The 26,175-nt window shown below is 38.3% G+C and overlaps 2 protein-coding genes across 2 annotated transcripts in view; both read right to left on the reverse strand.

Annotated features, from left to right (window-relative positions):
* Positions 1-2,811: 2,811 nt before the first annotated feature.
* Positions 2,812-7,215, reverse strand: LOC137883702 (T-cell acute lymphocytic leukemia protein 1-like). Its single transcript, XM_068725277.1, has 4 exons — positions 7,210-7,215; positions 3,968-4,359; positions 3,711-3,769; positions 2,812-3,405 (listed from the first exon to the last, which is right to left on the reverse strand). Exons 1-4 carry the CDS (start codon positions 7,213-7,215, stop codon positions 3,050-3,052), a joined length of 813 nt encoding a protein of 270 aa, XP_068581378.1. The 3' UTR covers positions 2,812-3,049.
* LOC137883848 (ephrin-A2) overlaps positions 5,278-26,175 on the reverse strand; it is a 37,781-nt gene continuing 16,883 nt past the window's right edge. The window contains exons 2-4 of the mRNA XM_068725509.1: positions 13,147-13,439; positions 10,959-11,018; positions 5,278-7,856 (exon numbers count right to left, since the gene is read on the reverse strand). Coding sequence (XP_068581610.1) covers positions 7,717-7,856; positions 10,959-11,018; positions 13,147-13,439 — 493 coding nt within the window. The 3' untranslated portion in view covers positions 5,278-7,716. The remainder of the gene's footprint in view (positions 7,857-10,958; positions 11,019-13,146; positions 13,440-26,175) is intronic.

Below are 26,175 nucleotides of genomic sequence, written 5' to 3' on the forward strand. Positions count from 1 at the left end.
TGTGTGTGAGATAAGTCCTCACCCTCAGTTCCCACCTCTGTCTCTGTCTCTTTATTGTCTCACTTTATCTGATCTGAGGTCTGAACCTCAACCAAAAATCAGTAAAGTGACTCCGTATTTTTTATGTTATTCTACTTTATACTTCTGTTACTGCTGTAATATATATATATATACAAAATAATATACACACACAATATATATATGTATATATATATAGATATTGTGTATTAATGTTATTGTATGTTTCATTTTGTTGATGCTTTGGCAATACTGTTTCTAAATGTTCATGTCAATAAAGCTATTTTAATTTAATTGAGAGAGAGAGAGAGAGACAGAGAGAGAGAGAGACAGAAAGAGAGAGAGAGAGACAGAGAGAGAGAGAGAGAGAGAGACAGAGAGAGAGAGAGAGAGAGAGAGAGAGAGAGACAGAGAGAGAGAGACAGGGAGAGAGAGAGAGACAGAGAGAGAGAGACAGAGAAAGAGAGAGACAGAGAGAGAGAGAGAGAGAGAGAGAGAGACAGAGAAAGAGAGAGACAGAGAGATAGAGAGAGAGAGAGAGACAGAGAAAGAGAGAGAGAGACAGAGAGAGAGAAAGACAGAGAGAGGTGGGAACTGAGGGTGAGGACTTATCACACACACACACACACTCACTCATTAATTGAAACACGCCCCTTCTGTCCTCTGGGACCTGTTACTGTTGTCATCTCTCTCGGGGCCGTCTGATTGGCTGAGATGTTTATCAGTCATTGGCTCCATGCCCACTCATCATTGGCTTGTTACAGTGACAGGCCCCGCCCCCTCCTGACCTGATAACCCTTCATTCGAGTTCATCCTAGAAGACCAGGATCTAAACCCTCCGACGTGGATCCAGACTCTTCATGGTCCTCCTCTGAGGCCTCTCAAGATCCCAAACCAGGACGCCACATCGGGTCCAAACTGAAGCCTTCAACATGCCACTAACATGTTCTGTGCTTCTTATTGTGGACCAGCAGACCTCTGGACTACTTTGGTCCTGGTCCAGTCTGCTGCCTGACGGTTTCATCACTTCCTGCTCTGTCGGTGTGACATCACAGTCACATGACTTGTTTCCTTGATATGAAGAGCTGTGAGGGTCGGTATCAGGTCTGGATCTTCAGCTCAGCAGAACGTTTCACTCAGTCGAGGTCACTTCATACATTTTAGAACATTCAGCTGATTGGTGGACAAATACAGCAGCGTGTGTTCTGTAGTTCTGTAGTTCTGTAGTCCTGTAGTTCTGTAGTTATGTAGTTCTGTAGTCCTGTAGTTCTGTAGTTATGTAGTTCTGTAGTCATGTAGTCCTGTAGTTCTGTAGTTCTGTAGTTATGTAGTTCTGTAGTCATGTAGTCATGTAGTTCTGTAGTTCTGTAGTCATGTAGTTCTGTAGTTCTGTAGTTATGTGGTTCTGTAGTTCTGTAGTCCTGTAGTTCTGTAGTTATGTAGTTCTGTAGTCATGTAGTTCTGTAGTTATGTAGTTCTGTAGTCATGTAGTCATGTAGTTCTGTAGTTCTGTAGTTATGTGGTTCTGTAGTCATGTAGTCATGTAGTTCTGTAGTTCTGTAGTTCTGTAGTTATGTAGTTCTGTAGTCATGTAGTTCTGTAGTCATGTAGTCATGTAGTTCTGTAGTTCTGTAGTTATGTAGTTATGTAGTCATGTAGTCATGTAGTCATGTCGTTCTGTAGTTCTGTAGTTATGTAGTTCTGTAGTCATGTAGTTCTGTAGTTCTGTAGTTCTGTAGTTATGTAGTTATGTAGTCCTGTAGTTCTGTAGTTATGTAGTTCTGTAATTCTGTAGTCATGTAGTCATGTAGTTCTGTAGTTCTGTAGTTATGTAGTTCTGTAGTCATGTAGTCATGTAGTTCTGTAGTTCTGTAGTCATGTAGTCATGTAGTTCTTTAGTCATGTAGTTCTGTAGTCATGTAGTCATGTCGTTCTGTAGTTCTGTAGTCATGTAGTTCTGTAGTTCTGTAGTCATGTAGTTCTGTAGTTCTGTAGTCATGTATTTATGTAGTTCTGTAGTTATGTAGTCATGTAGTTATGTAGTTATGTAGTTCTGTAGTTCTGTAGTCATGTAGTCATGTAGTTCTGTAGTTCTGTAGTCATGTAGTTATGTAGTTCTGTAGTTCTGTAGTCATGTAGTCATGTCGTTCTGTAGTTCTGTAGTCATGTAGTTCTGTAGTTCTGTAGTCATGTAGTTCTGTAGTTCTGTAGTCATGTAGTTATGTAGTTCTGTAGTTCTGTAGTCATGTAGTTATGTAGTTCTGTAGTTCTGTAGTCATGTAGTCATGTCGTTCTGTAGTTCTGTAGTCATGTAGTTCTGTAGTTCTGTAGTCATGTAGTTATGTAGTTCTGTAGTTCTGTAGTTCTGTTAGTGGTTAGCGGTTAGCGGTTGGCAGGCTTTGTGTCTCTGGTCTCAGATTATCTCTCCGCTGTGTTTCACTAGTGAACATTAACACAAGTGATGAATATAAAAAGATGATAAAGATAGTAAAGATATGCTTGTGTGTGTTGTCTTGTTAGTACTCCTGAATGATGATACTACGTATATTAGTATTCTCACTTGTTGCTTTGTAAAGCGTCAATATTGTACAACCTTTTATATTTAGTCTTATATTCTGTTTTTAGGTTTATTTTGTAACCTCTGGAGCATTTACAGACATGTTGTTATTAATGAATGAATAAAGAGGGACGAGTGGACGGACACGGAGGTGAACACTCACTCACTCACTCATGTCTGGACACAACAACAACACAGTGTAGAATTACATTCATATTTATTTTACATCACAAAACAATAAAGTGTAAAATCACCAAAAGTTCCTTCAACATGAAAACAACTGAGTCTGGTTACTGGTTCTTCTGCTGAGTCAGCAGATACAAACATGATGATGTGAATATCACACGACCTCTGACCCCGAACACCAATGTGTGTTTCTAAAGTCTGCTGGTTTAATCATAGAGTCCTGGACCAACACGGTGGACCAGTCTGGACTCGTCTTCTGCTGGACTCTGCTGGATCAGGTCCATCTGATCAGCAGCCGGTTGGCAGGCGGAGGTACCGCAGGAGACCCCCACAGTCCTGGTCCTCCATCAGACCGTCTGAGTCTCCGTCAGCTGAGCTCTCGCAGCTGGAGGACGGACACTCCTCCTCCACGCTCCCCGCCCGGCCCCGGCGGACCCCCCTGAGGTCCTGGTCCGTCAGAACCCGGTCCAGGAAGTGGATGTACCGGAGGGCGAGGCGCAGGATCTCGTTCTTGCTGAGCTTCCTGTCGGGGGGGTGTGTGGGGACGAGACTCCGCAGCTCGGCGAACGCTCCGTTAACGTTCTGCTGCCGCCAACGTTCACGACTGTTGGTGGAGACCCGGCGGACCACCCGAGGATGGGAACCTGAGGGGGAGGACAGAGGAGAGGGGGGTCAGCTTGAGTCTAGAGAACCAGGTCTGTGCACACCAGAGAACCAGGCCTGTGCACACCAGAGAACCAGGTCTGTGCACACCAGAGAACCAGGTCTGTGCACACCAGAGAACCAGGTCTGTGCACACCAGAGAACCAGGTCTGTGGACACCAGAGAACCAGGTCTGTGGACACCTGCTGCTGCTCTGTAGGATGTTTTTGAATTAATAAACTAAAACAAAGTGATTATGATCTATCAACACATTTAAGTCTTTACTAGTCTTAAAGGTTGGACTCACCGTCAGAGAGTCTGATCTCATCCGGAGACGATTTCATCTTCGAGCTTTGATCCGGATCACTGAGACAGTTAAATGTTATTTTATTAAAAACATGTGATGAGAAACAACAAACTAAATATATTGATTCATTCATAAACAATATTTATAAATATGAAACCTTCAAATTAAACTAAACCTTTCTGAGAGAATTGAAATTTAACAAATTAAAACTCGTTTTAACAAAATAAAAGCAGACAGACTATCACACGTTCTCTCACCTGTTGACGGTGACGAGGTGCAGAACGTCTCGTGCAGAACGTCTCGTGCAGGCAACGGAGGATTCGGCTGGTGGAGGTCCGGTGGTCTCAGGTCCGGTGTTCTCGGGTCTGGTGTTCTCGGGTCTGGTGGTCTCGGGTGTGGTGGTCTCGTCTCTTTTATACTGAGCTGCGTCCGCCTCTGCGTGTCGTGACGCCTCGTTTCCATGGAAATCCACATGAATGCTGACAGTCCCATTAAAGCGCAGACGGGCCGGGGGTCCCAGGAAGCCCCCCAGAGACCTGCGAGGACCCGCCCCTCCTCTCCCCGCTGCTGGAGTCGTGTTTTCCTGCGTCTCTTCTCCGTCACGAGCCAGAGCCCCCCCCCCCCATCCCGACCCAGGACGCGCAGAGTTCTCCAGTGAAACCAGAACAGATGAATGTTCATGAACATTCTGATAAGAATCACTTCAGATCAACGTGTCGTTCACTTTAAATAAACAATGTGTTATTATGAATATAAACACAATAATAATAATCAACTGTTATGTTGAATGTTTGTCGTGTTTATATTCATCATTATTATATAACAAAGAATATCTACCTCTGAGATGTAAGAAGATACTCTGATGAAATAATACAATAATTAACACATGTAATGTAATGTAATACAATGTAATGTAATATAATGTAATATAATGTAATATAATGTAATGTAATATAATGTAATGTAATGTAATATGTAATGCAATGTAATACAATGTAATGTAATATAATGTAACATGTAATGTAATACAATGTAATGTAATATAATGTAATGTAATATGTAATGTAATGTAATACAATGTAATGTAATGTAATGTAATATGTAATGTAATGTAATACAATGTAATGTAATGTAATGTAATGTAATACAATGTAATGTAATGTAATACAATGTAATGTAATATAATGTAATATAATGTAATGTAATACAATGTAATGTAATACAATGTAATGTAATATAATGTAATGTAATGTAATACAATGTAATGTAATATAATGTAATATAATGTAATGTAATACAATGTAATGTAATATAATGTAATGTAATACAATGTAATGTAATATAATGTAATATAATGTAATGCAATACAATGTAATGTAATATAATGTAATACAATGTAATGTAATACAATGTAATGTAATGTAATGTAACAGTTTTAGATAGTTTAATGTCTGCAGCTCCAGTTTCATCCACCAGAGGGCAGAACTCACCAGCTCAACTATACTAATGTCACAAACAACCAGCAGAACCAGCAGAACCTATCATCACAACAAACAGTGAGTCACTCTTAGTGGAACATCTTTTTATTGGTGAACTTATCAAACACACACTGATACATTTCTTAACATTTTCTCTCTGAAATCGTCTTAAAGTATTTTGGACTTTTGTTTTTCCTGCTCACGCAGCGCAGAAGAAGAACCTCTGACCCCTCGTTAGTCAATCAGATGAATGCATTCTTTAACAGGACTTTATAAGCATCCAATAAGAAAATATACAAAAACTGATCTTTCTGTCTTTCAGAGAATATACTATGCAGACATCTGGATGTAGAAAATCATTTTGTCCTCAGAGACAGCAGGAGGTCTCACTCCCTCTCACAACACCAGAACTGTTTTCTGTAGTTCTTCTTTAACTTCCATCCACACGAAGAAGAACCATGAAACAGACGACGAACGACTCCGGTTCACCAACGGAACCAGAAAGCACAGGACTACAAGTACCAGAATGCATTGTGATGCAAGCAGGAACATGAAGAAGAAAAACGACGACAGCAACATCAACAACAATAAACATCTGGTTCCTTCATGAATTCATATCTCATACGAATTTTCTCCTGCATTGTTTTTTAAACAGAAAAATGGCACAAACATAAAATAAAAACTTGAATTTTCGCTCTTTTTGTACCAATGAAGAAGAAGCAGAGTCAGTTTCCTACTGCCCCCCCATCACAGTGCTTTCATTATACTGCATTTCCCAGCATGCCCCTGCTCGTCCTCCATCAGATGGTGAAGATGAAGAGAAATAAAGAAAAGTCCTCAGGACCAGAGAACACATCAGTCAGTCACTAGAAATTCAGCACCAGTGGGGAAAAGGCCATTTTTGATTGGTTCATTTTTGTTTTGCGCTTAACATTCGTTTTTATTTTACTGACAACAAAAACACGGTTTATAAAAAAAGAAAAAGATCAACCTGACTCCCCCTCCTCGCATAGCCCCGCCTCCTGTGACAAAAGTGGGCGTGTCACGATACTGTGGGACTTTCCCTCTTATAGAAAAGTTCAACAAAAGTCTTTGGCAGATTTACAGAAATAAAGTTCATCCGCCTGAAGACGGGGAAAAAACAAAATGAAAGAGAGAATAAAAATTGTTTTTTATTATTATTTTTGTATTCAACCCTGAAGACGATTACAGTCACATAAATGAGCCACAGTGTCTGAATCTATGAGAAAATGAATCACACTGTCCTGATTATTCAGTTACTATTGTTTGTCTATTTTTGTTTTTATGTATTGGGATTTTCATTAGGTCTGTGAAGCTACGTTAACTTGTCCCGTCGGTCTGTGAAGCTACGTTAACTCGTCCCGTCGGTCTGAGAAGCTACGTTTACTCGTCCCGTCGGTCTGTGAAGCTACGTTAACTCGTCCCGTCGGTCTGAGAAGCTACGTTTACTCGTCCCGTCGGTCTGTGAAGCTACGTTAACTCGCCCCGTCGGTCTGTGAAGCTACGGTAACTCGTCCCGTCGGTCTGTGAAGCTACGTTAACTCGTCCCGTCGGTCTGTGAAGCTACGTTTACTCGTCCCGTCGGTCTGTGAAGCTACATCTGTTGGTCTCGTAGTTCTGTGAAGCTACGTTAGCTTGTCTCGTGGGTCTCTGAAGATGTCAAACTTTGTTTGACGTGTTGAACCAGCAGTTATTCATTTATTTAAATCCAGATTATATCCATGATTATATCATTGAGTAAACTACAACTGTAATATGTTGAACATTAGGTAGAGCAATAAAAGCCCGGAGAGGAGCATCCGTCCTCTCTGTGTGTGTTTGACAGCTGTGTCTTTCTGTGACTGTGATCATCAGTTTAAGGGTCTGAGAGATAAAAACTGATGTTCGGAGAACGCTGCTCTGAGTGAAGCTGAAGTCTGTAGACGATGTGGTGAAAACCCAAAGAGGATAATCAGCCTGATGTTTTTCGTTTCTCCAGACTGAAGCTGGACTCCACTGACCGCCATGTTTCAGGTCGATGTTTGGTACAAATCTGTGTTTCTAATATTTGTCTTTCACTTTGTACCTGAAAAGATTTGTGCTGTTTGTTTTGAATCAGTTCGTTGAAATGCGAAGAACAATAAACTTTCATCATTCTGGATCTTTAGTCAGCTTTAAGTCAAGAGTTACTTTAGTTTTTCTGTAGGTACACAAAGTACGTCTCTACACCACATAAAAGTAAGGTGTAAATTAACATGGGAGTCAATGGAGTCTGGACTTTCTCAGAACAGAAACATCCACAGAGCTTTGATGATCCCAGCAGTGACTCTCAATAAGCAGCTCCAGGCTCCTCCCACCAGTGACCTCGGCCTCCTCTGATCGGCTGAACTGCTTGGGTTCAGGTGAAGGTCAGAGGTCAGGGAGAGGCGGGCACTGCATTTGTTTCCTGTCTCAGGTTTTCTCCTCAGAGCGACGGGCAGACGTAGAGATCCGTCCACATGCAGGAAGAAGAAGAGGAGCAGGAGGTGCTATGAGGAGGCGAGGAGGAGGACGAGGAGGAGGACGAGCAACATGGCCGACAGCAGGGGGAGACGGGGCAGAGCGAGGCTGCAGCCGCCGGTGGTGTCGTCAGTCAGGAAGGGCTCCGGAGACTCGTACACCGAGTCATCTGAGACAGAAGAATGTGTATTCCTTAGTGTTTGATAAATGTGTTTAGTGGAACAAAATCTGGTAGTAAATATTTATTAGGGCTGGGCAAGTTAACGCATTCATTAATTAACAGCGACAATTATTTTATCACATTTTTTAAAAATGCAATCCACACCGTTGATGTCAGCAAATCACCAAACCAGCGGTGGAGGAGTCTTCATCACTACGTTGATGCAGCGTGTGGAGAAGTAGAGATAAACTAAAGACGAGCTAACAGACGCCACAGAGAAGTGGAGAGATACAAACTGCAGGACGACTAGTGTTGAGAAGACGTCGGTCTGAGGAACGTTCTCAGGATCATGAATGACGTCACGTAGGAGCCTCCCTCCAGACGCACCGTCACCAGAAGAACACACGAGTCGTACGAAGAGGAGAGGACTACAAAAGAGACGGAGTCACAACGCGCACCGGCCGTCTCTCACCGGAGACTACCGGACATCGCCGGGTAACCGTCGTCACCTCTGAGTTACGGTGCATTATGTTGATGAACAGTGGGAGCTGCGTTCACATGCTCTGACTGTATGAAGACAGAAGACACACATGTTGATGAAACGTGTGGAACATTGTATTCATGTTGCACAGCAGTGGAACGTTTAAATAAAGTCACACACTGAGCACAGATAGTAGAAATATAACTGATACTGTGTGAAGAATACTGCTGTTAAAAAGAACCTGATCTGTTTAAAGTGATTCAAACCAAATGTTATTGTACTTCTGTTCATATAGCAGTACTTTAAAATACAAGTGAGTAATACACTACTTTTGAAATCATTATTGAACTTTGCGCATAACAATGAGATTAATCAAGATTAAAAATTGTAATCGTTGCCCAGCACTAATATTTATGTTTATATATATATATATATATATATATATATATATACATATGTATATTGATAGTATACCATGTCTAAAAAAGTCATAGTCAAAATTTCGTATATGTGTATATGTATATGACAACTGTAATAACATTTCTATTTTTTTTATGACCTTTTCATGACTGTTTTCAACTTACGTATGTCGTAAAACTTATAGAAATTTATTACAGTTGTCATAAACATATATACTTATATGAAATTTAGCTTCTGCATTTAACCCATCACCAGCTTATTGGGAGCAGTCGGCTGCCGAGAAGCGCTCAGGGAGCAGTGTCTTGTTCAGGGACACTTCGGCACAGGACTCGTAAAATCGAACCACCGACCTTGCGGTTGCCGGACCACCCTCTCTACCCATTGATCCATGTGGCCGATGTGTATAGTATAGTATGTTGTAAAAAGTCATAAAAAGTCATAGTATAGTATGTCATAAAAAGTCATAAAAAGTCATAGTATAGTATGTCATAAAAAGTCATAAAAAGTCATAGTATAGTATGTCATAAAAAGTCAGAGTATAGTATGTCGTAAAAAGTCATAGTATAGTATGTTGAAAAAAGTCATAGTATAGTATGTTGAAAAAAGTCATAGTATAGTATGTTGAAAAAAGTCATAGTATAGTATGTCATAAAAAGTCATAAAAAGTCATAGTATAGTATGTTGAAAAAGTCATAAAAAGTCATAGTATAGTATGTCGTAAAAAGTCATAGTATAGTATGTCATAAAAAGTCATAGTATAGTATGTTGTAAAAAGTCATAGTATAGTATGTTGAAAAAGTCATAAAAAGTCATAGTATAGTATGTCATAAAAAGTCATAGTATAGTATGTTTAAAAAGTCATAGTATAGTATGTCATAAAAAGTCATAGTATAGTATGTCGTAAAAAGTCATAGTACAGTATGTCATAAAAAGTCATAGTATAGTATGTCATAAAAAGTCATAAAAAGTCATAGTATAGTATGTTGAAAAAGTCATAAAAAGTCATAGTATAGTATGTCGTAAAAAGTCATAGTATAGTATGTTGAAAAAGTCATAAAAAGTCATAGTATAGTATGTCGTAAAAAGTCATAGTATAGTATGTCATAAAAAGTCATAGTATAGTATGTTGTAAAAAGTCATAGTATAGTATGTTGAAAAAGTCATAAAAAGTCATAGTATAGTATGTCATAAAAAGTCATAGTATAGTATGTTTAAAAAGTCATAGTATAGTATGTCATAAAAAGTCATAGTATAGTATGTCGTAAAAAGTCATAGTACAGTATGTCATAAAAAGTCATAGTATAGTATGTCATAAAAAGTCATAGTATAGTATGTTGAAAAAGTCATAAAAAGTCATAGTATAGTATGTCGTAAAAAGTCATAGTATAGTATGTCATAAAAAGTCATAGTATAGTGTGTCGTAAAAAGTCATAAAAAGTCATAGTATAGTATGTCGTAAAAATTCATAGTATAGTATGTCATAAAAAGTCATAGTATAGTATGTTGTAAAAAGTCATAGTATAGTATGTTGTAAAAAGTCATAGTATAGTATGTCATAAAAAGTCATAAAAAGTCATAGTATAGTGTGTCGTAAAAAGTCATAAAAAGTCATAGTATAGTATGTCGTAAAAATTCATAGTATAGTATGTCATAAAAAGTCATAGTATAGTATGTCGTAAAAAGTCATAGTATAGTATGTCATAAAAAGTCATAAAAAGTCATAGTATAGTGTGTCGTAAAAAGTCATAAAAAGTCATAGTATAGTATGTCGTAAAAATTCATAGTATAGTATGTCATAAAAAGTCATAGTATAGTATGTTGTAAAAAGTCATAGTATAGTATGTTGTAAAAAGTCATAAAAATTCATAGTATAGCATGTCATAAAAAGTCATAGTATAGTATGTCGTAAAAAGTCATAGTATAGCATGTCATAAAAAGTCATAGTATAGTATGTCATAAAAAGTCATAGTATATTATGTCGTAAAAAGTCATAGTATAGCATGTCATAAAAAGTCATAGTATAGTATGTCATAAAAAGTCATAGTATAGTATGTCGTAAAAAGTCATAGTATAGCATGTCAAAAAGTCATAGTATAGTATGTCATAAAAAGTCATAGTATATTATGTCGTAAAAAGTCATAGTATAGTATGTTGTAAAAAGTCATAAAAAGTCATAGTATAGTGTGTCGTAGAACATTGAAGAGACTCACTGGTTGGTTTCACATAGATCTTGAGCTTCAGACAGAGTTTTCCGGCTGGATCTGGAGATGCTGCAGAAACAACAGAGAGAAACGTCAGTAGTTGGGTCGTATTCGAAAGTCCTCATATCCTTAACTTTATTAAATGTACTAATACCCTGCTATTAGTACTACCATGGTACTTTACCCCCAAATGCTCTGTTATAGTAAAAGTACTAACAAGACACAGTAAAAATACTCCATGGCAGTAAATGAACTAATACCAGACAGTGAAAGTATTGTGTTACAGTAAAATGTTACTTCAGAATAAGTCAGTATAATCACCCAAATGTAGTAAAAATATTCAAACTGTGACTGTTGTACTATTATATGTTATATTATTATTATATATATCATTAGAAAAGTATTACTCATGCATTAATGTAAAAGCAGGGTTTAACTGTTGTAGTTGGTTCAGCTGAAGCTCATTGTGAACTATTTACTAATTAATTAATCTGCTGAATATTTTTACAGTAATCAATAGTTTGGTTTGTAAAAAGAGTGAAAATATGACTACAAAAGTGCCAGAACCCAAAGTGACACCTTCACAATGTTTGTTTAGTCCAAAATATAATAATAATAAAATATTAATAGCATTAATAAAATTATGATTAACATATTATCATTAATACCATTATTATTAATATATTAACATTATTACTAAATGATTAACATTATTAAAATAATAAATATTATTCTAACATTATTAGTAATATGGCAACAAAATTACAATATAACAAATACATGAACATTATTAACATTATTACTAATATATTAACATTATTAACAATATTACAAAAACATTAACTTTATTAACATTATTACTAAAACATTGACATTATTACTAATATATTAACATTATTAACAATATTACTAAAACATTAACTTTATTAACATTATTACTAAAACATTAACTTTATTAACATAATACATATTATTCTAACATTATTAGTAATACGTTAACAAAATTACAATATAACAAATACATGAACATTCTTAACACTATTACTAAAACATGAACATTATTAACATTATTACTTATAACAATTAACCATCTTTAGAGGAAAAAAGACTTTACTCATCAACACTTGACTTATGGTTTCAGCTGTTTTATAAACTGATTGGGAGTTTAATTCATAGCAAAACATTATATTTAATACACTTCATATGTTTTGTGTAAAACTCTTTCTCGAGATACTTTACTGTCAGATAAATGTAGTGATGTAGAAACAGAAATAAGTAGCATACAAGTATCTACAACATGTAAAAAGTACTTGATGTTTCAGATTTGTTGTTTTCTCTGCTGATATTCAGAGAGAAGCAGCTGTTTGACACACACACACACACACTCACACACACACACACACACACACACACACACACTCGCACGCACGCACACACACACACACACACACATACACACACACACACACAGCCATTAAGTGTAATTTAAAACAAACTGCCTGTTTCTCTGCTGGAAGCTCTTTCACTCCAAATGAATCACAATTTAGGACATTTTTTCCAGGTTGGACGACAAATTATGCCTCAACAGAAACACACAAACACACACACACACACACACATAGACAGACAATGGCAGCAGTGTGTGTTTCTGTGTTTCATAAACATTCTGGTTATATTACAACCTGTACATTTACTCTGATACCACGAATACTAGCAGTACAGCTGCTAATGCTAACGACTCACTGTGTGGAAAACAAAGTTAGCTATCAGGCTACTGTTAGCCTAGCATTGTTAAGGAAAAGGTCTGTGAGCCAATGAGAAGAGGGAAGGAAACACGCTGCAGTATTCTCTGAACCACCAGGGGGCGCTCAATGTAAATATGAATAAATACTCAGTGCTGCTCTTCCAAACCTCCAGAAACTCATATAAATATATATATATATATATATTTATATATTTATATATATATAAATATATATATATATATATATACACAGTATATATATATATATATATATATACACAGTATATATATATATATACACAGTATATATATATATATATAAACATTCATCCTTTATCACCTTCATACAGAAAACACAGATGAAGTAGTACCCGGCGTGTAGTGCTTACAAATGTATTAGTACTCTGCCTGTAGTACTTACAGATGTATTAGTACTCGGTGTGTAGTACTTACAGATGTAGTAGTACTCGTGTCCCGGTCTGAACTCGAAGCCCAGGCTGAAGGGGGTGAACAGCTGGAACTTCTCGGAGAACTTCAGCGGTCCACTGGTGCTCCGTGGACGGTTACACTCCCAGCGTTTGAACCCCTTCCTGTGGTGGTCGCAGGTGGTGTAGCCGTCGTAGTTCACCATGTACAACACGTACTGCTCCATGCGCTCGTCTGACTCCGCCCACTCATAGTGTGGACAGTAGACGTCCAGGTAGTCGTTGATGGCCACCTCCACCGTGTACTCGCCCCGAAAGAACCTGAAGGAGAAGACAAGTGATGTCACTTCCTGTTTATTAAGTTCCATTTTCAACATAGAAACTCAGGACTTCTGGATGATGTAACCATCACACAGGTTCATGTTCTCACCTCCTGTTTACATTTATTTACATGTTTAATGTTAACAGGAGGACTGAGGTGTGCGATGTCACAGTTTCACCAGCAGGGGGTGAATGAGGAGCCTCATGCTGTAACAGCTCTTCTGTTCAGTCAGATGAAAGTCAAGTTTATCATTGTTGACCTACTGAGATCAGTCATGTCACCTGGAATTACTAATAATACTTAATAGTACAAACAGTATTTCAGCTGGAGTCGCAGTATATAGGTCATAGTAGTACATGACTTCACGTTAGTCTATAAAGGAACTCCACCACGGTCACATGACTTCACGTTAGTCTATAAAGGAACTCCACCACGGTCACATGACTTCACGTTAGTCTATAAAGGAACTCCACCACGGTCACATGACTTCACGTTAGTCTATAAAAGAACTCCACCACGGTCACGTGACTTCACGTTAATCTCTAAAGGAACTCCACCACGGTCACATGACTTCACGTTAGTCTATAAAGGAACTCCATCACGGTCACGTGACTTCACGTTAGTCTACAGAGGAACTCCACCACGGTCACATGACTTCACATTAGTCTATAAAGGGACTCCATCACGGTCACGTGACTTCACGTTAGTCTACAGAGGAACTCCACCACGGTCACGTGACTTCACGTTAGTCTACAGAGGAACTCCACCACGGTCACGTGACTTCACGTTAGTCTACAGAGGAACTCCACCACGGTCACGTGACTTCACGTTAGTCTACAGAGGAACTCCACCACGGTCACATGACTTCACGTTAGTCTACAAAGGAACTCCACCACGGTCACGTGACTTCACGTTAGTCTATAAAAAAACTCCACCACGGTCACATGACTTCATGTTAAATATTCAATGCTAAATATGATTTTATGTCAAGTCAGTATTCACAAATATTAACAAAGACTTCTGAGAAGCTTGGTCTATTTTTTGTATCTTAGGAATAAATAAATATAGCTATTTCAATGACAGTATTCGTCGTGAAGCTTCCTGAAAGCGTCACGTTTTTATTTTGGGCTCAAACGCTCCATATTATCGTGTTATGAGTCCGTTACTCTCAGCTGCTGAATCACAGCGGTGATTATTCCCATGTGACCTGAAGGCATCATCAGAGCGTACGGTCCTGCTGGAGGTCGATCAGCTGGAAACATCCAGAGCGAAGACCTTCCTCCGCTTCATCTTCGCTAACACTATTAGCAAAGTGCATGCTAACTCAGTTAGCTGAGGGATCGGGTGACGCTAACGGGCGATGCGTTCACTGACCTCCGTCCACTCAGCTCTCACATCATCACTCATCACTCTAATGGAGGGAGGCTCTGTGTCCCAGCAGGTCCACCATCTTCATCATCACCATCATCAGTCCAAACAGCTGACTGTCAGAGTTTTTTTACTTATGTACTACTTTGAGGTAACTTGAGTTTTTCTATTTCATAGTACTTTATACTTCTCCTCAAAGTAAATATTGTACTTTTTACTCTGTTATATATATTTAATAACTTTACTTTACATACTGTAAAGTAAAGTTTGTTTTAAAGCATCTCACGTCCACACTTGTGATGTCACAGCTCCCAGCATGCCTCGCTGTGATTCACGGTTTAATCTGTGCAGGTCTCTGGAGGTCGGGTGGATTGGATCCAGGTCCTATGACGGGGGGGCGGGTCCAGGTCATTTGTCAGAATTCAGACTGTTTATGTTCATGTGTTTATTCTGGAATAACAACATTACTTCCTGTCTGACAAACCAGGACTAAATATAGGACCAAAACTAGGACTTAACACTAGACCAAACCAGGACTAAATACAGGACCAAACCAGGACTAAATATTGGACCCAACCAGAACTTAACACTAGACCAAACCAGGTCTAAATATTGGAGGAAATAGGACTAAATACTAAACCAAACCAGGACTGAATATAGTACCATGTCCGGACTATATACTAGACTAAACCAGGACTAAATATAGGACAAAAACTAGGACTAAATACTAGACCAAACCAGGTCTAAATATAGGATCAAACCAGGACTAAATATTACACCCAACCAGTCTAAATATTGGATGAAACAGGACTAAATACTGGACCAAACCAGGACTCATTTGTAAAGAAAAAAAGAAAAAGCAGTGAACAAACACAAGACTGATGGACATCTGGGTCCAGAACTGTCTGTCTTAGTTGTGAAGTCCTGATTCATCACTTGTTGCCCTCTAGTGGTTATAAGTCCCTGAATGCAGCTTTAACTGATTCCTTTATGTTTCTCTTTATTTTATTGTGGTGATTTTGTAAAGCCATTTGAAAACCACATGAACTCTGGACTATGTTCCCACAGCAGCTTTATTATTCGTGTCCCTGAGTCACATGATCGATCCCTCTGGAGACACTCTGCATTGTGAGGGTTAATGTAACCTGAGTCTGACCTGACAGGTTCAGCTACAATACCCACAGTGTTCCCTTCAGGTCAGACAAGAAGCTACAAGCTACGAAACAAAACTATCTGATCTGATGTCTGAAAACCTGATCCTACACACACACACACACACACACACACACACACACACACACACACACACACACACACACACACACACACACACACACACACACACACACACACACACACACACACACACACACAGAGCAGGGCCGCCTTTCAATCAGAGGGTCAGCGGTTCGATCCCCGGCTCCTGCTCCGCTAGTCTCTGCTCAATGTGTCCTTGAGCAAGACACTTAACCCCAAAATTGCTCCCGTAGCTGCGTCTACAGTAGATAGATACTGAATTGTAAGTCGCTTTGGATAAAAGCGTCATCGCTGTCAGATTACAAACATTGAAACAAACCAGACTAGAAACCAGTTTGTGGATTATTTGTTGGAAACAACATGCTTCAGATTCACATCTGATTCTTGAAGTAAACTTTCTGCACCTGAAGAAACACACAGATGTTTAAAGTGTAACGTTCCTCCTGTTGGGTGCGCTAGAGGAGCTCATCACAGCCTAAAGGTCTCATGATGAGACAGGAAGAACGGCTCTGAACTTTCAAAACAAAAGCCTTTTCATAACATGTGACCAAAATCATAACGTCTTTTCTAAACGTTAATTTGTTATGTTCATATAGTTTGTACATTTTAATTCAAGTGTTCTATTTTCTAATGAATCTTTCTCTAAACATTTACTGTTATGGACGAAAAAAACAGCTTTTATTTTTATAAACTTAAAGAGTATTAAGTGTGTTTAAAGTATCAGTAATTTTACAGTACTACTGCAGTAATGTTACAGTACTACTATAGTAACGTTACAGTAGTACTGCAGTAATGTTACAATAGTACTGTAGTAATGTTACAATAGTACTGCACTAATGTTACAATAGTACTGCAGTAATGTTACAATAGTACTGCAGTAATGTTACAATAGTACTGCCTAATGTTACAATAGTACTGCAGTAATGTTACAATAGTATTGTAGTAATGTTACAATAGTACTGCAGTAATGTTACAATAGTACTGCCTAATGTTACAATAGTACTGCAGTAATGTTACAATAGTACTGCAGTAATGTTACAATAGTACTGCCTAATGTTACAATAGTACTGTAGTAATGTTACAATAGTACTGCAGTAATGTTACAATAGTACTGTAGTAATGTTACAATAATACTGCAGTAATGTTACAATAGTACTGCAGTAATGTTACAATAGTACTGTAGTAATGTTACAATAATACTGCAGTAATGTTACAATAGTACTGCAGTAATGTTACAATAATACTGCAGTAATGTTACAATAGTACTGCAGTAATGTTACAATAGTATTGCAGTAATGTTACAATAATACTTTAGTATTGTTACAATAGTACTGCAGTAATGTTACAATAGTACTGTAGTAATGTTACAATAGTACTGCAGTAATGTTACAATAATACTGCAGTAATGTTACAATAGTATTGCAGTATTGTTAAAATAGTACTGCAGTAATGTTACAATAGTACTGACAGCAGTTATGGTGGTAACAGATTCCTGAGTCGTGTAATATTCAGAGTACGTGGGATCATGTGAACACACACACACACACACACACACACACACACACACACACACACACAGACACACACACACACACAGACACACACACACACACACACACACACACACACACACACGTTCAGCAGTAGCCGCCACATGTTCACTGTAACACGACTCCAGTCTCTTTGTCTCTGGTTACCACAGCGACTCATGATGAACTCAACATGTGTGTGTGTGTGTGTGTGTGTGTGTGTGTGTGTGTGTGTGTGTGTGTGTGTGTGAGAGTGTGCGTGTGTGTGTGTGTGTGTGTGTGTGTGTGTGTGTGTGTGTGTGTGTGTGTGTGTGTAAATCACAGTAAGCATGTGGTTAGCGTAGCTTAGCACAAACACTGGCAGCGTTAACGTTGTAGTGAAGACTCAGAGACCAAACTGACTTTGTTCTTCTTCTGTGGTTCTGGGGAACACAGCAGACGACGCGGTTACCCAGAATGCATCAGAGAGACGTTTCCATGGGGCTGAAGAGGGGGGGCAGGTTGTAGAAGAGGCCTCACCCAAAGATCAGCCACCTGTCAATCAGGCTGCCCCCCCACCTTCAACCCCCCCTCACCCCCCCCAAAACAACACCAAGCTGCTGCTTTGTTTTCTGAAACCCCCCCCCCCATTATCTGTAGACCTGTCAATCATCCAACACAGAGAGAAGGAGGAATAGGGGCTACTCCTCTTCCTCCTCCTCTTCTTCCTCTTCCTCCTCCTCCTCCTCCTCTTCTTCCTCTTCCTCCTTCCTCCTCCTCTTCCTCTTCCTCCTGCTCCTCTTCCTCCGCCTACTCTTCTTCTTCCTCCTCCTCCTCTTCCTCTTCTTCCTCTTCCTTCTCCTCCTCTTCCTCCTCCACTTCCTCCTCCTCTTCTTCTTCTTCCTCCTCCTCCTCCTCTTCCTCCTCTCCTCCTGTGTTTGGCTGCAGGTCCCGGGGGGCGGGACATGGCCTGTGTGTTTGATTGGCAGGCAGATTCGGCCAATTGAGACGAACTAACGGAGCGGGACGCAGTCGCCGGGGCGACCAAGAAGGAGACAACCAGAGCTGTCAATCAAAGAGAGATCTGTGTGTGTGTGTGTGTGTGTGTGTGTGTGTGTGTGTGTGTGTGTGTGTGTGTGTGTGTGTGTGTGTGAGTGTGAGTGTGAGAGAGAGAGAGAGAGAGAGAGAGAGAGAGTGTGTGTGTGTGTGTGTGTGTGTGTGTGTGTGTGTGTGTGAGACTGATTTTTAGAGCATGGCCTCTCCCATGATGCACCTCTCCACCTGTCACAGTCCATCTGTATCGGTCAGAGTCGACACACACACACTCACACACTTATGACCTCTGCATATTACTTTTGTCTTATTTTTGTAAAATGTATCAAATGATGTTTTTCACACTAAGAGCCTACAAAGGATGCAATACTTTTAATTTGAAAACTGGAGGAAGTGTGTATTTGTATCTGACGTGTTACTAATGAATCACATGAGGACCCTAACCTGGTCCACCAGGTAGACCTGTAGACCCCTAGAGACTCATGAAGAGAAACACTGACACATCTTGTCCCACGACACACACACACACACACACACACACACACACACACACACTCTTCAGGATAATTAGTCTTCTCCTTCTGGGCTCGTTAAACAAACGGACCAATCAGATCAGAGAGTGAGCTCGTTAGTTTCAATCCTCAGAGACGAGTCACCAGAGATCTTTGTTTGTTTTCTTCATTTCACTGAGAACACTTTTACTACTCTGACAACACACGTGTGAACTCATCAGGACCATGTAGAACCATGTAGAACCATCAGGACCATGTAGGACCATCAGGAACCATCAGGACCATGTAGAACCATGTAGAACCATCAGGACCATGTAGGACCATGTAGGACCATCAGGAACCATCAGGACCATGTAGAACCATGTAGAACCATCAGGACCATGTAGGACCATGTAGGACCATCAGGAACCATCAGGACCATGTAGAACCATGTAGAACCATCAGGACCATCAGGAACCATCAGGACCATGTAGAACCATCAAGAACCATAGAACTACAACAGAACATGTAGAACAACATTCTCTCCACACTTTGAACATCAGTATTTGATCTTTGTCTTTCACCAATAAATGAGCTGAGACAGAACGGTCCATTCTGTCAGCACACACACACACACACACACACACACACACACACACACACACAGAGGCTCCGCCCCCTCACCTGTCAGGTTCAGGACTCATCTGATCAAACCCTGAGACCAACTCTTTGTTCCATCACAGACTCAGAACAGAGGAACTGTTTGGGTCTGATCCGGTTGAGCAGGTTCTGGATCAGGTCTGATTATCATCAGGTCTGTTCTGGATCCGGTCTGAGACTCATCAGGACCAGACCTGCTGTGAGCCGCTGACCTCTGACAGGAAACATAAAGTAGACTAGTAGATGAACACAAACATGTCTCAGATACTCTGATGATCTATTAATCCATTAATCTATTAATCCTTTAATGGATTAATAGAGTAATCCATTAATGGATAATCCATTAATCTATTAATCCATTAATCTATTAATCCATTAATCCAGATCATAACCAGCAGATGAACGTTTGAGCCGAGGTGATTTTTATTAATAACATTATGAAACATATAATAATTAATCTGCTGTGTAAACCTACTGATTCCAGAGACTTTAAAAGATCGCTTTAATATTCTGAGTCAGTCCAGTAAACATGAAGCTAGTTAGCATAGCGTAGCATACAAAGTCAGTTAGCTTGTAGCTAGCTAGCTCTGATTACGGTCGACACAGAAGGACCGTGTGTGTGTGTGTGTGTGTGTGTGTGTGTGTGTGTGTGTGTGTTTCTTCTTCAGCTCTTGTCACCAGAGTCTCACTTTGCCTGCTGCCATCTGCCCTGCTGAGTGTGTTATTAGCTCACCAGTTGCTAAACACACACACACACACACACACACACACACACACACACACACACACACACACACACACACACACATATCATATTACAGACAGCAGCAGTGCTGACAGATGTTGGTTTCCTTCTACTACATACAGAGAACACACAGACACTCCTGTTCTATCACAGTAGTGATGAAGAACCAGGTCTCAAAACAGCACCCTGACAGACCCCTTCAGACTGAAGAAGACCTGGACCAGGTCTCACAGCAGGACCCTGACAGACCCCTTCAGACTGAAGAAGACCTGGACCAGGTCTCACAGCAGGACCCTGACAGACCCCTTCAGACTGAAGAAGACCTGGACCAGGTCTCACAGCAGGACCCTGACAGACCCCTTCAGACTAAAGAAGACCTGGACCAGGTCTCACAGCAGGACCCTGACAGACCCCCTTCAGACAGAAGAAGACCTGGACCAGGTCTCAGTTACCAGAGGATCAGCAGCTGCAGACGGATCAGAGAGACCTTCTTGGGACCAGCTTTGAGACCGGCTTCAGGTTTCAGTCTTGCTCCTGCCGAGGGGGAGGTGGGGTCACAGGGCTGCTGGGGCTGCTGGGTAATTTAATAGAAATAACTCACTCGTCCATTTTAGGAAGATTCTGGGTCGAATCGGATCAGGAAGTTGATTTTATCAATCAGCAGGATGTCGTTTAGGGGGGGGTCTTATTCTTACTGTTATTAGTATTATTATTACTGTTATTATTATTACTGTTGTTGTTATTATTATTACTGTTATTATTATTATTACTGTTATTATTATTATTATTATTACTGTTATTATTATTATTACTACTGTTATTATTATTACTGTTGTTATTATTACTGTTGTTATTATTATTACTGTTATTATTATTACTGTTATTATTATTATTACTGTTATTATTATTACTGTTGTTATTATTACTGTTATTAGTATTATTACTGTTGTTATTATTACTGTTATTATTATTATTACTGTTATTATTATTACTGTTATTATTATTACTGTTATTATTACTGTTATTATTACTGTTGTTATTATTATTATTACTGTTGTTATTACTGTTATTATTACTGTTATTATTATTATTACTGTTGTTATTATTACTGTTGTTATTACTAATTATCACAATAATAATAACTGAACAAACAAACTAGAAATTAATAAAGTGCAGCTTCTCGTGAATCTTCCGACGTTTAAAGCTCTTTTTATTCACTGTTGTAATAACAGTTTCATTTATTGTTTGTATTATATTTTGTATTTCACGTGATGCTGAAGTGAACATTTGGGGTTTTGACACGTTGTGACGCTTCATCCAGAAGTTATTCAGTGTCGTTTCTCCTGCTTTTAAATAAAGTTTTAAATAAAAGTAAAACTCACAGAGAGCAGCCCCCCAATTTTTAGATTTAGATTCATAACAATAAATAAACAAACAAACAAACAGCAAATCATATGAAGACATGAACACAAAGTGAGTCGATGATTTAAGACGTTGAGCCCATGAAGACAAAGACAAAGACGAAGATGAAGACGAAGGAAACATTTGCTTCATTCATAAACTCTAAAGGATCAAATAACGTTCACGTTAAATTCATTCTCACTATTATAATCACTGAATATCGGTTTACGTGATTTTATGTAAAATGTAATTCTGGTTCTAGTTTGTAAAAGATGAATATTTGTTTATATAACATTTATTTATATAATATTTATTTATATATTTGTTTATATAATATTTATTTATATAATATTTATTTATATAATATTTGTTTATATAATATTTGTTTATATAATATTTATTTATATATTTATTTATTTATATAATATTTATTTATATATGTGTTTCTTTTCTTTGTTTTATAATCTCAACAACAACAAAATCACCCGAAATATTAAGCCGATTAATTGATGATGAAATAAATGAATGTGAAGCTTCAGGAACAGTTTGGATTTAATAATTTATACATAATATTCATGATAAATAATATTTACCTTGTATATTGATCTTAAGTTTAAAAAATAATACAAAGGGAAATATACAGTAGATTTTTACGTTTATATATATATATACATATATATATATATATATATATATATATATATGTGTCTATATATACACACATATATATATGTGTGTATATATACATATATATATATATGTGTGTATATGATTTTATTTCAAAATTCTAGTTCTTTAAACACTTTAAATACAGATAATTATGAAGAAACAGATTAATTCACTATCAATGTGTTTTATTTCTTTGTCTTTAATAATATGAAATATAATAATAATATAATAATATATAAAAAACAGATTGGTGTGTTTGTAGCAAAAATAAATCTGTATTAAAGTATAACTTCTAATATGAAATAAATTATTACTAATATTGTGTTTGAATTTTATATTAGAATCAAAAAACGAAATACTTAAAATATATATATATATATATATATATATATATATATATATACACATTTTATAGTTCAAAAACGATATATTTAAATGTTACAATAATTTGAGTAAATATTGAAACAAAAATATTTTTTACATATTAGACTTTAAAAAACGAACTTTATTTGTTTAATTCAGTAAAAGAAGAAGTCGCTTAAACCCCAAAAATAATCCAAAGAAATATAAAAACGTAAAATAAGAAATATAAAGAAAACACCGTTAATATCGGTTCTGTTCTTCTATGTGACCCAGTGGGGGGGTTCTAGGGGGGGGATTAGTTCTACTTGGTCGACCCCCACCCCTCTTTGTCCCGGCTGTCAGCGGTCGATACGCTCCACCAATCACACGCTGCTCCAACAACAGACGACATCATTCCCAGAATTCCCTGAGAGGACGAGACGGAGTCTCACTCTGACTCACTTATTCACTTCCTGTTTGGTTTCACATCATTTATCTTCAACTCAACTCCACCTTCATCCTGAAGAGTCACAAGGTTCATCTTCATCATCATCCTCATCCTCATCTTCATCTTAGTGTGTGTGTGTGTGTGTGTGTGTGTGTGTGTGTGAGATGGTGAACTGACCTGTTTGGTGTGATGCATTCTGGGACTGTTAAACTGAGTGTGTAACTCTCTTATCAGCGCCGCGACACGGCCTGGATTACGCCGCCCCAGTGGCTGCTGGGAGTTCTACTAATCGGACGGCTCATTAATATTTAACACGAGTCGGGCCGTCTCTCTTGGACGGACACCACTGTTGTTGTCGTCGTCGTTTGGCTTCTGAGCCTGGCAGTCAGAGCGCAGGGACCACAGAGCAGACCTCTGACCTCACTGAAGTCTGATGACATCATGCTAATGACATCATGCTCCAGGTGAACGCTTCCAGAAAATTATCTCGATGAATTGACGAAAATGTTTATAAAATGTCAGAAAATGATTTTAATAAATATTTGTTGTATTTCGTTTGTTGTGATAATAAACAAAGAAAAGCATCAAACAAGAGTCTTCAACATACTACTACTACTACTAATAATAATAATAATAATAATAGATAGATAATAATATTAATAGATAGATAATACTACTAATAATAATACTAATAGATAGATAGATAATACTACTACTACTACTACTAAAAATAATAATAATAATAATACTAATAGATAATAATAATAATAATAATAATAATAGATAGATAATACTAATAATAATAATAATAATAATAATAATAATAATAGATAGATTCAGGATCTAATTTAAGATTAATTCACTCCAAAGAAAGTTCAACTTAACTAGAAGAGTTTACAGTTAAAACACGTGAATAACCGCTGAGAAGATAAATGTGTATAACTCTCACACACACATACACACATATATATGTGTATATATGTATATACATATATGTGTATATGTGTGTGTGTGTATATATATATATATATATAGATAGAGAGAGAGAGAGAGAGAGAGAGAGAGAGAGAGAGAGACAGAGTGATTTTATGTAAAAAAGATTCTTATTAACATAAAGTCAGATTAAAGCTGATCAGAGAGGATTTGCGTGAAACACACACACACACACACACACACACACACACACACACTGCAGGGTTCTTCTTCTGTGGTTCTACATTAAACTGTGAAATGATTTCTTTTATCCCGTCATTTGCACACACACACGTTTGTCTTTGTAATCTTGTGAGGACCCATGTTGAAATAAAGACCCTTTGACCCCAAACTGTAACCGTCACACCTAACAGCAGCCTGAGGTCAGCGTCCTCACGGAGCACAGCGGTCCCCACTAGGACGCCGTCAGAATGAGCCTTCACACACCGCTTCACTCCTCAAACAGATGATGTGTTTTTACAGATAAACATTATTTTATTAAAAACACTATAACCTGGTGTTAAACTAAAAAGTGCATAAACCACAAGATCCACAACATCCACATGATCCACAAGATCCAGAAGAACCACAAGATCCAGAAGAACCACAAGATCCACATGATCCACAAGATCCACAAGAACCACAAGATTCACATGATCCACATCATCCACATGATCCACAAGATCCAGGAGAACCACAAGATCCACATGATCCACAAGACCCACAAGAACCAAAAGATCCAGAAGAACCACAAGATCCAGGAGAACCACAAGATCCACATGATCCACATGATCCACAAGATCCACAAGATCCACAAGAACCAAAAGATCCAGAAGAACCACAAGATCCACAAGATTCACAAGATTTACATGATCCACAAGATCCAGAAGAACCACAAGATCCACATGATCCACAAGAACCACAAGATCCAGAAGAACCACAAGATCCACAAGATCCACATGATCCACAAGATCCAGAAGAACCACAAGATCCACAAGATCCACATGATCCACAAGATCCAGAAGAACCACAAGATCAACACGATCCAGAAGATTCACATGATCCACATGATCCACATATAAAAAGAAGAACATGAATCATAGGAACCAGAAGAACCAGAGAACACGTCGGTGAAACGTGACACCGGTGGTTTCTCTGTGCAGTTGACTGAAAGTCTTTCAGGTGATCTCAGGCGATCTCAGGTGATCTCAGGCGATCTCACGTGATCTCTTACCTTTAGAGCAGCAGCAGGTAGACAGGAAGCAGGAAGCAGCCAACGAGGAAACAGAGAAGAAGAAACATGAATTAATATTATTATCAGTGGAGACGATCACGTGGAAAAGATTATTTAAATTAATATTTAAAGTCAATCAGCAGAAGTAAATGTTTGTAATGTTTCATCAGTCTAATTAAACACTACGTGGTCTGAAGTGACGTCCAGACGAGACTCACACTTCGTCTTTACCTCTACTCATTCATTAATCCATTCATTCACTCACTCATTCAATGTTTCCTGAAGTTAAACTATAAACTCAAATAAAACCATTTCTTCATTTCATATTTATGAAACTTTAAAAGTATTAAATATTCAATAATCTTGATGTTGTTCTCAGACTCTCCAGATTACTCAGAGTAAAACTAAACCAGCTGTGATCACATCCAGATGTGAGCCCTGGACTCCACAGAGACGCTCTGATTGGTCAGCCTCTCTCTCTCTGGGCTCTGATTGGACGCCACCATCCCTCCATCCACCTCCCTCTGACTCTAATGGAGGAACTATGTGAAACCAGAAGCTGCTGCAGATTCAGAGACTCCACATTC

The sequence above is a fragment of the Cebidichthys violaceus genome, unplaced genomic scaffold (genome assembly GCF_023349555.1).
Source record: "Cebidichthys violaceus isolate CVI_PGR_0920_01 unplaced genomic scaffold, fCebVio1.0.p SCAF_35, whole genome shotgun sequence".
NCBI classification, from domain to species: domain Eukaryota; kingdom Metazoa; phylum Chordata; class Actinopteri; order Perciformes; family Stichaeidae; genus Cebidichthys; species Cebidichthys violaceus.